The sequence below is a fragment of the Pagrus major genome, chromosome 21, assembly GCF_040436345.1.
Source record: "Pagrus major chromosome 21, Pma_NU_1.0".
NCBI classification, from domain to species: domain Eukaryota; kingdom Metazoa; phylum Chordata; class Actinopteri; order Spariformes; family Sparidae; genus Pagrus; species Pagrus major.
In genome coordinates, this window is record NC_133235.1 from 14,022,385 (window position 1) to 14,035,359 (window position 12,975).

Sequence of the window (12,975 nt, forward strand, 5' to 3'; positions counted from 1 at the left end):
TGATACAGTGCCTTTTTTCTTTGCCTTTCTGTGCATGTCAGCCCGCTCGGTGATTTTCGTGTCCCAGCGGGGCTCAGGTCTTCTGAGAGGTGACATGACGCTTCAGGCGAGGCAGGCAGACAAGGCGCTCGTGGTATAAGGGGGGCGGATTTGCTTGCTGTTATGTGTTCTGCCGCTCGCTGCCAAATATCTGCTGTCTCACCATGAGGGAATATGTGTATGTGTATATCTGAGCGTGTGTGTCTTTCTTATCTCCTTTCTTCTCTTGCAGATCGGGACAGGCTTCAAGGATGAAGATCTGGAGCAGCATTACAAGTTCTTAAAGGTAAAGAGGCAAAGAGTCTGTCACACGTACAAGCTCAGTTAAAATTCACAACTTCAACACCTGTTTTCTCACATTGATGCCTTCATTTTTTAAAATCCTAACCTGGGTTCTTAACATTCTGCAGCCACAGTTTCTTCACTTTAAAAACCGACTCAGGGTCATTTTTGAGGTTAAAAGAGCTGTAATGAGGGTCTTCGGAGCCCCTTCGTCCTACAAATAATCATACCCTCATTTTAATTCTTTATTCTCTGAAATATATTGAGATTTTCTGACCAAAATGAGATAGCCAGTGTGCAAACATACACCTAAAATGCAACTAGGATACTGCAATCATTTTGTAACTGACGCCTCCAGGTACCTTTTAAGTTGTCAAAATGAGAGAAGTCACAGAAATAAGCTGAGGTATTACAGGAAATCATTTTTTTTCTCCTTCAGGCTTGTACACATCGTGTCTAGTATCCTAAACTTCTCATGTATCTCCCAAAAGAAATCACCGAAATACAAATAATTTGGCTTTGAAGTAACAATTGCTTGCAAATGTGTGAGTTTAGTGCCTTCTTGGAAAACATTGGACAGAGATCATAAACTACTTCAAAACAAATCTGCGTTTGGAGTAACTGTGCAGGCATGCTCTGACGTTGGGAAATGAATTGCCTTTTCAATTTACATTTGAAGAGGTTCGTTCCAGAGCGACAGAGCAGCAACTTTTGAAGAAATTGACAACAGCTCTCTGGAAATGATAGCTGTTGTGAGAGTCACAATTCATTTGGGTACTCTGTTAACTTCATCGGCTAAATTTAGACCTGCTTTTAAGGAATTAAGAGCAGAGAGACTTTTTATAAATGCAGTCATCTGTTTATGAAAGTGACTAACTGCGAGATCATATTCACTGATCAAACCTGCTACACACTGTAGTGTTTCGGGATCATATAACCTTAAAGTAATATTTTGAAGGTTAATGGTTTAGAGTCAGTGGTACAAACTGCTGCACGGTGCAGAATCGGAGTGAAACAGTGATTGAGAAGGCGGTGTAACCTTTTTTTTTCTGCCCCAGACCAATACAGCTTGTACTGTAGTGCTTTGTAATGAAGCCCTCCATCTGAAAGTGATGGATGGTGAATTAAGGCAAGCTGCTGGTGCGGCCGTGTTGCTTTGGTTGCAGTGCTGCAGGCCGATGGAATTCCAGACACGGAGACAATTGGCTCTGTACACACTCCTCTGGGTGGCGAGGTGCTGTGCTGTAACGTGCGATACACTGATGTACATACCCCCCTTCTTTTTCTGTATCCATGTTTTTTTTGTTACATTAGCACAAACCAGAGCTGCTTTTTTCTTTTCAATTTGCTTAGTGTGAGTAACTGAGTATTCTTTATGTGTTGAACTCGAGGCTGTTAACTGCACTAAAGCTGAAACAATTAGATGATTAACTAATTAGTTAAAAAAGGAGAAAATGAATTGACTATTATTTTGTAAATAAATATGCAAATATTTTAGTCTTCTGTGTATTCGACCTGAATATGTTTTTGGATTTTTTTATGCCTCCACGCTGGCGGGAGCCATGGCTGGAGGCATTGTTTTCAGGTTGTCCGTACATCCGTCCCTTTATTGTGAATCAATATCTCAAAATTGCCTTGAAGAAATTTCTTCAAATTTTGTACAAATATCCACAATAACTCAAGGATGAACTGATTAGAATTTGGTGGTCAGAGATCAGAGTCACAACACATTTTTGGCTGTCACTCAAGAATTCTTACAAGAAAACGGGAAACTGTTTGACACTATGAAGACCAACCAAACAGTCAAGAATTTTTTCTTTTCTTCCTTTGGTTGTACTCACTAAGTAAATGGCTGAGATCAAGAATCTGGCAGCATTGCTATGACACAGTCAGACAGCAAGAATCTCTTAATTTGAAGATAATACTGAAAGACGGAGTGCCCAAGATATTGACACTACACAACTACAGCAAGTCTAGTCCAGTTAGTTTTATTTATATAGCCTGAAATCACAAATCGCATTATCTCTCTGGGCTTTTCAGTAGACCCTTGGATTTGAATAAGGAAAATCTCCCCACAAGAACAACTCTTTTAACAAAGGAAGAAACTTCAGGAAAAGGCACTGAGGAGGGATCCCTCTCTCTCAGGACAGACAGACAGCCAATAGATGCCCTGCAAAATAAGAGTATACAGATTACAATGACAAAATATCTGATACAAGTAGGTTATAAAATATATGTGAAGAGTGTGGATCCAAGAGGACAACTGAAGTAGATTAAGTAGATTGAAGTTAAACGTAGAAGCTGGTCCGTTACCTATTATGGGTCTGAACAACACAGTTTGGGATGTAACTTTTATTTTTCGCCTTCGTTTTCAGATATATTTAGCTAACCTTGGGGTTTGTTTTGCACATATTTTTAGTGTCACCATTTCCAAGAAATACCTCATATATTAACTTGTTGTGTGCAAAGTTGTAATGATTGATAGAAATGACGACCAAAACTATGAAAATACTATAATTTCTCAAACGGTGTCCTTGTGTTCATCCACCACTTCCATCAGTACAATAACAGTTATGCCAGACTCAACACTCTGCTGCTCTTGAGTTTTTCTCTCCCAGCAGAAATACACTTCTCATTCACTAATCATGTTCCGTTGAGTGCAAACTCAGCACTTCCTGCACAGATTTTTCACATTTAAACTTAAAACAGGAACAAGAGAAGTTACACTCATTTGAGCTGATGGCCAAAGGCTTTTACAAGAGAATATATGCAAAGACTCATGTGTATTTAACTGGAATTCGCCTTACCTTTACCTAACTTTATATTTAAGTATCAGGTGACATCCTGTAGTGGCCATTTGCTTTACTTAAGAAGCCACTGATTGGCTCCTGCTGATGTATTTTCCCTTTGATGTTATAAAATCTCCCTTCTACTTAAGAAGAAGTCAAACTTTTTTTTAGCTTACCATTATTGCTGAATGGTCTGAAATAACTGTGTCGCTTCCTCCAGCAACAACACCTGTACTTAATAGATAATTTCTCTCCTTAATAAGTGTCTTAACGGCTGGGGCAATGGCTTATTTTTTCAGCTTTACAGTATAGTTGAAACACGTACTGCCTATGGCGAAATACTTTCATTAGCATTGGAGAAAAAAAAACAGTGTTATGGATTAAGAGCAGCAAACTTTGAGATGATCACTGCCTATGGCATCTTTCGACCATCCAGTCGGACCAGCCGGACTGCCCCAGGGAGGAAGAGAGTCGGAATAAGAGCCGTACTAATCCAGCATGGTTTTAAGGCTGCTCCTGGCTAATGTCTGGTCACAGGCAAAGGAAATTGACAAATGGCACTCAGGATGGCCAAGCAACTAGAAACCAGAGACTGTTGTGCCCACATTTTTTCAGAGACTTGTCTCCACCACAACATTGAAGATCAAGCTGTTGCACTTAAAGGACAGACAGCTTTCCAGGCCAACAGAGTGCAGGACTACAGCTGGATGAGAAGAGGTGGCCTCTGTTTGCATCGTCAATTTTTGGTGCTCCCACTGTCACAGTTGGACAGTGTTCCCCAAATGTCGAACTTTTAATGTGAAGATGCCAACCCATCATCACCATCTTGTTGCTGCTGTTTACATTTAGCCTCGATGCAAATTCAAAAGATACACTGCGTGCTTACCTCATGTCGATGAGAAGTTTTGTAGTCCAAAAAACATTTCTGGAGCTTTACAGCAAAACAGTGTTGCAGCAAACAACTGAAGTAGATGGTGACTTGTTTTAAAATGTAAAAAAACAACCAATGAAAACAAAGACTGGCTCCATACAGCTCGTCCAGCCTAATCCAGGTCTTCAGAAGCCCTGAGATCCCAAACTGATTTGAAAAGACTCTTGTAATTTGTAAAATTGCACTGTTTTTTATTCCTATCAGAGTCTAGATTAAATATTTCAGCCTCGTTCAGCTGATGCCTGACCTGTCATATAAAGTATAAAGGTGCATCTCTAACTCGTCTATCGGCAGCGATGTTTGAGGAGACTCTACACGCCTACCGGCTCGTTCATTGTAATTCACTCCGTATAAGAGTGTCACTTGAATGCCTACAGTATAAATAATGTGTGTGAGAAAACCAGCACCACTCCTGCTGGAGCCTTCTTCTCCCAGCATTACTTAACTATGACCCAGTTCTGTGGACACTGCGGCAGTCTAGTTAACATTACACTGATCCAGAGTCTCACTAGCTGAAATACACTGAAACAAGAGGGGTGTCATTTTTGTAAATGCTGACAGAATGATAACTTGTGTCAAATTGGAAAAAAAAGGCACTAGTAAATATTTTAGAAGTTGACGGTTTGCTTACAGCACAGGAACAGATTGGTGGAGCTCAGCTGCGAGGTTTATGGCTGTTTTATCTTAAGAGGTGAATATCGGGTAACAAATCTGTGCATATCAAGGTGTTTGTGATTGAAATCTGTCATGTCGGCATGTGATGATGTGTTTTTTTTTGAAAATCACACTCTCATGTTGCCCCTCAGGTAAGAAGGCATCATTTGAATGAGAGTGTTCAAACGGTGTGCAGTCTCTTGGAAGGTGATTGTGAGGCAGCAGCAGGATTCAGCAGGGGCAGCCACTCTGTCACTGTCTCTTTATCAGGTTCTCTGTGAATGCATTGACCTATTTTTTTACATTTTGCTCGTCTGTGTTTAGATTTTAAAATGTGAATAAATCATGAGTTGAACATTTGTTGTTTTGTCTCATCCCTTTACGCTCCTGTGATTGCTTCTTAATTTATTTATTTCTTTTAAATTAACGTGTGATATAATTTTAATGAAAATGGTCATTATCTATTCTATTTCCTTTAGGAGCACATTCTCCAGAAGCCACGCGCCTACTACCGCTTCGACCAGTCGGCAGAGCCCGACGTGTGGCTGGACGCCGTGCAGGTTTGGGAGGTGAAGTGCGCCGACCTGTCGCTGTCGCCCGTCTACAAGGCTGCCATGGGAATGGTCAGTTCATTATGTTAATCCCCCCCGCCCCTCCTTATGTGTTTCCACTGATAAATTCTGCCTGTTATGGTCTGTTGCCTGCAATGAAAAGTCACAATTAGCGCCTCTTAATTGAGTTATTAAAACTGCTGTAAAAGATGCTGGATTTAATGGAACAGATACTTGTTATTACCCGCTGTCTGGCTGCATGCTGGAATCAGTCCCACAGTGCGCATTAACAGGAACATTAACAGCATACAGCTCACATTTTAACCAAAGCTGATGTAAAATGACACCGTGATAAACTCATTATATCTATCTGAAAACATTTACAGGAAGAAAGAAATTGTTAAGCATGTTTTTATTGTATTTAGTTCTCAAAATCTGAATGTAAAGGTTAAAAGAGGTTTCATTCATTCACAATAAACCTTCCATTTACGTCACTTTCAAACACATGTATTTGAGACGGCTGAAAGAGTTGTTGTAGACAAATAAGACCCCCGCTAAGAGGATTAGTTTTATCTACACTTGACATATCATCAACCACCTGGTAATTTGTCAGATTACTGTGTGGCTTTAAACATTTTTAGCTGCAGCTTTTTCTTTCTTTCAAAAGCTGGTAGAAACAATGGAAAGAAATTACGTCAGAGCTCTCATATCTAATGGGAAATTTTAACACTACCAGTAGCACTTGTGTACACACACATTGGCTGCCAATGCCATCACCAACATTGTCTCAGGATATAACCATAACTAGAGCAAAACATATTCCACAACTAATCGGCTTAAACCGATCGGTGTATATCTCTTTCAGTCATCATGTCAGTCGCCAGATATCAAGATTTTTATTAAAACATGCATGAGCTATAAATGTTCCTGAAAGTTTGACTTGCCAGAGTCACTACTTCATGAGTCCTTGCGGTTTAAACGTCTGTAAACTACATTTACACAGATTGAAAAGAGTTTAATGAGCCATAGTTGTATCCTTTTAACTTTCTGGCAGTTCAGCGTTTTTCCAGTTTTTGGCTCTTCTACATGAAACACATGGACGAGGGCAAGTTGCAGTCAGTGTGTTTGAGGTAAAGAGGCACTCAGCTAAGACTCTGAACTTTTTTTTATACAGTTTCATCACAGCTCATGTCAAATTCTGTGAAACTGATCACAATGAAGTGAATGAATACACAATTTCTGCACTTTGCCTTTTTAGGGGTATTTTGTATTCTTCAATTAGACGGATATCTTGATGTTTCATTTGAAGGTTGTTTCACAATGTATTGATTATCACAGAATCGATGTGTTCTGATAGCATATTTATCGTCTGGAGCATATCGAGAGTTTCTCTGTGGTTCCCACCCCTGTTAATGACATGGTTTGACTTGAATAGAAGTTACTTGTTCATGTTTTTTGTTGAGCTAAATCACATTTTTTAATTATTAGAAGTGTTGACTGATATGGTTTTTCAGTTTTTTATAGATTATTAGTAGTGAAGGAGCAGATAACTGATATTTGGAACCAATATACATTTGCAGTATAAATGAAAATCATAATTGAAAGTCATAATTTAGAATAATCTTGATCTTGTACAATTTTGAGGTACTTGTACTTCAATGTTTCTATATTCTGTTACTTTATACTTCCACTCCACTAAAACTTTGAGGCAAATATTTTACTTTTCTACTCTGCTACATTTATTTGATTACTTTAGTTACTAGTTACTTTGCAGATTCAGATTATGAATACCTCATGATTATTTGGCATCAGATCCAAAGTGATGCATCTGTTTTATCTGAAATGTAACGAAAAACTTACTACTACTACTACTACTACTACAGCTGATAATCATGAATATGCTGAATGTCAGATCTGGTAATCTGATAGTGAATAATCAGTCTATCCCTAATTATGAGGCTGTTCTTAGCCCACAGTTGCTGCCAGTTTCACCCACAATCTCATAATATTCACTCATTGGTGTGACTATCGCTCTGTAGTGAGCCATCAGATTTGACACCCTCAGAATTTCAATAAAATGCATTTTGTAACAGAATTTGTCTACCTACTTATGATCCATCAAAAACCATGAGTGCAATTATTCACAGCCAACTTTTTTTTTTTATTATTCTCAAATTGCCCTGGTTATTCTTAAAAGTAAAATGCAATGCATCCATATTTTAGGGTAATGAGAGAATCTTAGAGGCAGATAAATGGAAGTAGGACAAAAGCACAGTTTTTGTCCTGGAACTGAAAAGGTTTTAAAACCCATCCCTTTTTTAAAAAAAATCATTCAGTCTTTGATGTTTTAAAGCGTTGAACAAAAGGGGATTCTAATAGCTTGAAACATTTATTCAACACATGTCGGAGGTCAGTACAGTACGTGTAAAAAAGGACAAATCCTCACATGCATCAATGGCTGTCTGCTGTTAACTGACTGTGATTGTGTCTGCCCTCAGGTGGATCCAGAAAAGGGCATTTCTCTGAGGTTCCCCCGCTTCCTTCGGATCAGAGATGACAAGAAGCCCGAGGACGCCACGAGCGGAGCTCAGGTACATCACGCCACCTGTACTGAGGGGTAAAAACAAAGAAAAAAACAGGGTTGTGTAGTACAGATGAAATACATCAAATACTATCTGCAGAGCGTGTGTGAAGGCTCTGGAGGTGAAACAAGGTCAGACTTGTTCTGTAAACCAGTAAGAATTCAATCAAGTGTTTGTTTGGCCATGTTACTTGAAGTACCGTGTAGAAATGCTGCATCATCATCATCATCATCATCATCATCATCATCATCATCATCATCATCATCATGGTCACCTCACAAGAGCTGTCCTGCAAAATTTCAAGGGTGAACAGTACCACAAGGACAGTCTTCTTTTATACTATCATGGGTTTATGCAGTGGCCTCCAGCATGAACAACACTGTATAACAGTGAGGTAGAGCAGCACCTATGGAGATCTGTGGTGGAGAATATATTGTGTGGCAGCAAACAGTGAATTAAATGGTTCTCTAGCAACGTGTCGGTCAGCTATACCTTGACTGGAATACACACCAACCAGTAACTCTACTTTACATAATTCTTTTATTTCTTAATCATTGGCTGTCTCTTGTTTTAGCGCTGTATGTGAAAGGAAGCCACGATCAACACAGTTACAATAAGCTTTGCCAAAGACATAAATTAAGTTTCAATGATTTAAGATGTTTTATTTATTCTAAAATGATCTTTACTTGCTTCTCTGTGACCTGCCTGCCGACCCAGCAGCATATCATTTATTTATGAGTCAACCCAACCTGAATTACAAGTCAATGCACACATCCCTCTGTTGCAATATGGAATACCTTATATAAACTCAATTCTTCAGATTTGTCTTGTAGCATAAAGACTGGAACAACTTTTGTCTAAACTCTATGTACGTATTAACTCTAGAGCTGTTCGAAATTATTTTGATAATCAACACATTTTCGTTAATAAATGAAGAATCTTTAGGTTTTGGACTGTTGGTTGGACAAAAGAAGCAACTTGAAGACGTCACTTCAGGCTCTGAGTGCTGAAACAATTAGTTAAGCAACAACAAAATAATTTGGCCTACAACAAACAAAACAAACGATTGTTCTCATTATTGATTAGTCTGCAGTTCAAAATTAATCAAAAATAATTTGATCTATAAGCTGTCTCACATTTTTTTTAAAGCCCAATATCTTTGTAATGCTTGTTTTTTCCTGATCAACAGCTGACAAGCCAAACATTTTTATTTTTCTATTATGTAATAGAAGAAAAAACAATAAATCCTCACATCAGAGAAGCTGAAAGCAGCACATGTTTGGCTGTTTTGCTTAAAGAATTGCTTTAATGATTAAGATTCTCGGATTAGTCTCTGACGAATTTTATATTTTATATTGATCCAATAATATCAAAATTACATGTCCAAACATTTCATCTCTGAAAATGATGAAAATTGTTTTGATTTATAAAGTAGAAATAAACTACAATCACCACAATAAAAGCTTCTCAGTCGTCGTAATTGAATATTGAGTTTTTAACTTTTCTTCAAAGCCGACATCACCTTGAGTTCTGTGAAGTTGTGATAGGTATTTTTTCACAATAGCAACTAGAAACTAACTGACCGACTTCAGTCCCTAGTCTTTGTTCATATTAACTAATGAAAATATTTGGATAATTGACAAATCAACTTTTTTCAAGGAAACATTTCCTGGTTTCAGCTTCTTAAATGTGAGGATTTGCTGCTTTCCTTTGTCACTGATGACAGTAACTGAAGAGTTTCTGGGTTTTGGACTGTTGGTTGGACATAAGAAGCAGTTTAAAGACTTCACTTCAGGCTCTGGGAATTGTATTGAGCATTTTCTTGTTTTTTTGCCTTTTTATAGACTTAAGAGTGAACTGTATATATGATGAACATAATTGTTAGTTGCAGCCCTTATTAAGAGTGCTGAAACAATTAGTTAAGTGACAACAAAAAAAGGTAATTTGGCCTACAACAAGCAATTCTTCTCTTTATCGATTGCATTTCAAGATTAATCCTAAATCATTTGAGCTTTAAAATGTCAAAAGATTGTGAAAAAAGTCACAATATGACATCTTTGCAAATCTTGTTTTGTTTGACCAACAGCCATAGAGCCAAAGATGTGTATTTATCTATAATGTAACGGAAGAACAATTAACAAATCCTCACATTAGAGAAGTTGAACGCAGTAAAATCAAATCAAATCAATTTTATTTATACAGCCCAAATTCACAATCACATTGCCTCAGACAGAATATCTGATCTGAATTTTATATTGATCCATTAGAATTAAGAATAACTGACTAAACATTTCAGCTGTAAAACATTATGAGCAGTTATTTTGATTTATAAAGTAAAATTGACCTGAAATCGCCTCAATAAAAGCTCCTCAGTCGTTGTAAATTGAAAATGAGTTTTGAACTTTTTTTCAAAGCCAACATCACCTTGAGTTCTGTGAAGTTGTGATGGGCATTTTCCAATTGCTTTAATGCAAAAATAAATGTTTATTAAAAAAAAAAAAAAAAAAAAGAAAGCTCCTCACGCTAACCAACTGCTAGATGATTCTTTTTAACCTCTTAAAGAAAGTATACTCTTTATGCTGTGGGTGTAGTCGATAATTCATGGGAACTAGTAACACTTTGTTTACTGTAAGGAGGTAAGGAAATAGCTATATACTCAAACCTCACTGACACTGACAAAACCACCACCGTCCAGACAGGAAGGTTATATTTGGTTTGTGAAAGTGCTCACAGCCCACCACAGGCTTCCTTATCGAACTTTGATTCTCTACTGAAACATTTAAGACGCGCTCGGCAGCATGAGGAGTTTCCCTGAATGTACAAACGCTGACTGGCAACCAGACTCCCGCCAGGTATGACGCAAGATTTTGACTTCGAGCTAAGGCTGGACTGTTGCTTTTTAACCCCAGCCTGAGCCAGTATAACTTTGTTCAGGTCAGAAACACATCTATTATGTGAATTTTCACTGACTTGAATTAAGAGCCATCTGTCAACTGTAGAGTCTAAATTTGTGCTCAGCTGGGAGTCAGGTTGGAACATTAGCTGCATTTAAATGATACTTCTGCCACTTCTTGTCTGAGGATGCACACGCACTGTGCTAACACCGCACATTGTGTCATATTCTCTCATTTAGCAGATAATTAAAATGAGACCTGACATCAGTTACCATTTTAACATGCATAAAATAGTTTTGTTCCCCCCTATTCCGAAAAAGACAATATTTCTCATGAGCTGTTTACATGGCTAATGAAAATTAATATTCCACTAATATTCCTGTTAACTTGCAGCCGCACTCAAAAAACATACCCTAACTCTCAACTCTCATCCAAGAGGCTTCTTGTTTCTTGGATGAGAGGTTACCTAACATGTTTTTATGCTGACTATTCTGACTATCAGTGGAATGTGAAGAATAAAGTCATGTTCTGAGTAATAGTGGAATATTGCTGTGATACGTGCTGCATCAACTAATTGATTATTAAATCAACTATTAAACTGATCTGCAACTGTTTTGGTAATTGATCAATCATTTTGAGTAATCTTTCAAGGGAAAAAAATAAACATTCTCTGATTCCAGCTTCTTAAATGTGAATATTTTCTCGTTTCTTTCTTCCTCTATGACTGTAAACTGAATATCTTTGTGTTGTTGTTAAGACAAGACTTTTGAGGACGTCATCTTGGGCTTTGGGAAACACTGATCGACATTTTAGACCAAACAAATAATCGATTAAAGGAGAAAATAATTGTTGGTTGCAGCAGCATGTAAACATGGCCACTTAAGTCGGAGGGAATGAGGAAAAGCTGGGAGCTGAACCAGTTGGACCCATTTGGTTTTAGGCTGAGCATCAAAGCATTACCTTGATCCTGTTTTGGAGAAATAATGTGATGTTTCATTGTTTTCCTCCTCTCTGTGCCACCCTGCTGCTCTGGTACTGATACTGCTGATTCTGGGTGGGCCCGCTGTTCACACATTATTCATTGTCCCGCCTCCCGCCCCCTCACTCCCAAACCCTGATGAGCTCAAGTGAACACAACCTCTGTCTCCCAGTCAGCAGCTGGGAGTCACCGACTTCAAAGCCCGGGATATGAATAATCAAACTGTTATTTTTAGCTTTTCCTCTTCATGTTACTGACCTGACTTCATGATCTTCTCCCCCTCCCTCTCCTTCTCTCTTTCATGCTTGCTCTCTCATGCCAACCCTCTCCCCTCCTTCTCTCTCTCTTTCAATATCTCTCTTCCTCTCGATCTCTGTCCATCTCTTCTGCTCTCTGCAGATCGCTGATTTGTACAAGAAGCAGCAGCAGATCCAGAATCAGGGAGAGAAAGTTGACCCGGAGGACTACTACTGATCGTCTGTGGTCATCAGCTGGGAATAATAAATAAATAAATGCAATTTCAGAAATAATTGTAAATAGCTTCTTTCTTTTTGTAATGTTCAATTAAAATAAAGGCTCTTGCCAGTTTTAAGCATCCTGTCGTTTATGTTATTGATTTATCGACACCGCTCCCATACAGACTCTGATTTCCTTTTCAGAGGCAAAATTGCGTAAACATCTCGCAATTCCAAACACACAATATCGACTCAGCAGTTACAGCGTACCTGCTGGTAATAGATCCCCATCAAGAATTCACTCTGCAAAACTGCCCAGCAAAACATGAAATCTACGGCGGCATACCAATACTTAGAGCTGGCCTGATTTCTGCTCGAGCACTCAAAAAAAGGTGGCAGCGAAGTGCATTCAGCGCGTGTCTTAATAAGAGGACAAGCCAAGGAGATTGCCGGCTGCCTGAAACGTTATTAGAAGTAGAAAAAGACGCGGGAGCTGACAGTTGCTCAAACAGCAGGACAAAAGAGAAGCACTCACAGCTTGCATTAGATGATGGAAATCCACTAACTGTCCAGCCTGAATCAATCAGGGACTGTTGGAGATGTGTGGAGGGGGGTCAGTTTGAGAGCCAAGGACGAGCAGTTATTACACGAAGAAGCAAAGAGGATTTTGAGAGTTTCCTGCGTAGTGATGCCATGTGAGAGGATGCGAGTGTGCCCGCAATGGAGATTGAACCACTTAGGGGTTAGCGATGTGTTTGTGCTTTCGTCTGTGTGAGCCGTAAGCAACTCGGAATCGCATTAAATGCAAAGTGGAGTGAG

The 12,975-nt window shown here is 38.7% G+C and overlaps 1 protein-coding gene across 1 annotated transcript in view; it reads left to right on the forward strand.

The window, feature by feature from the left end:
* The window catches only part of lig1 (ligase I, DNA, ATP-dependent), a 53,617-nt gene extending 41,321 nt beyond the window's left edge, over positions 1–12,296 (forward strand). Inside the window, exons 24-27 of the mRNA XM_073490459.1 lie at positions 272–325; positions 5,175–5,318; positions 7,745–7,837; positions 12,101–12,296. Of these exons, the coding sequence (XP_073346560.1) occupies positions 272–325; positions 5,175–5,318; positions 7,745–7,837; positions 12,101–12,175 (366 nt within the window). The 3' untranslated portion in view covers positions 12,176–12,296. The remainder of the gene's footprint in view (positions 1–271; positions 326–5,174; positions 5,319–7,744; positions 7,838–12,100) is intronic.
* The last annotated feature ends 679 nt before the right edge of the window (positions 12,297–12,975 follow it).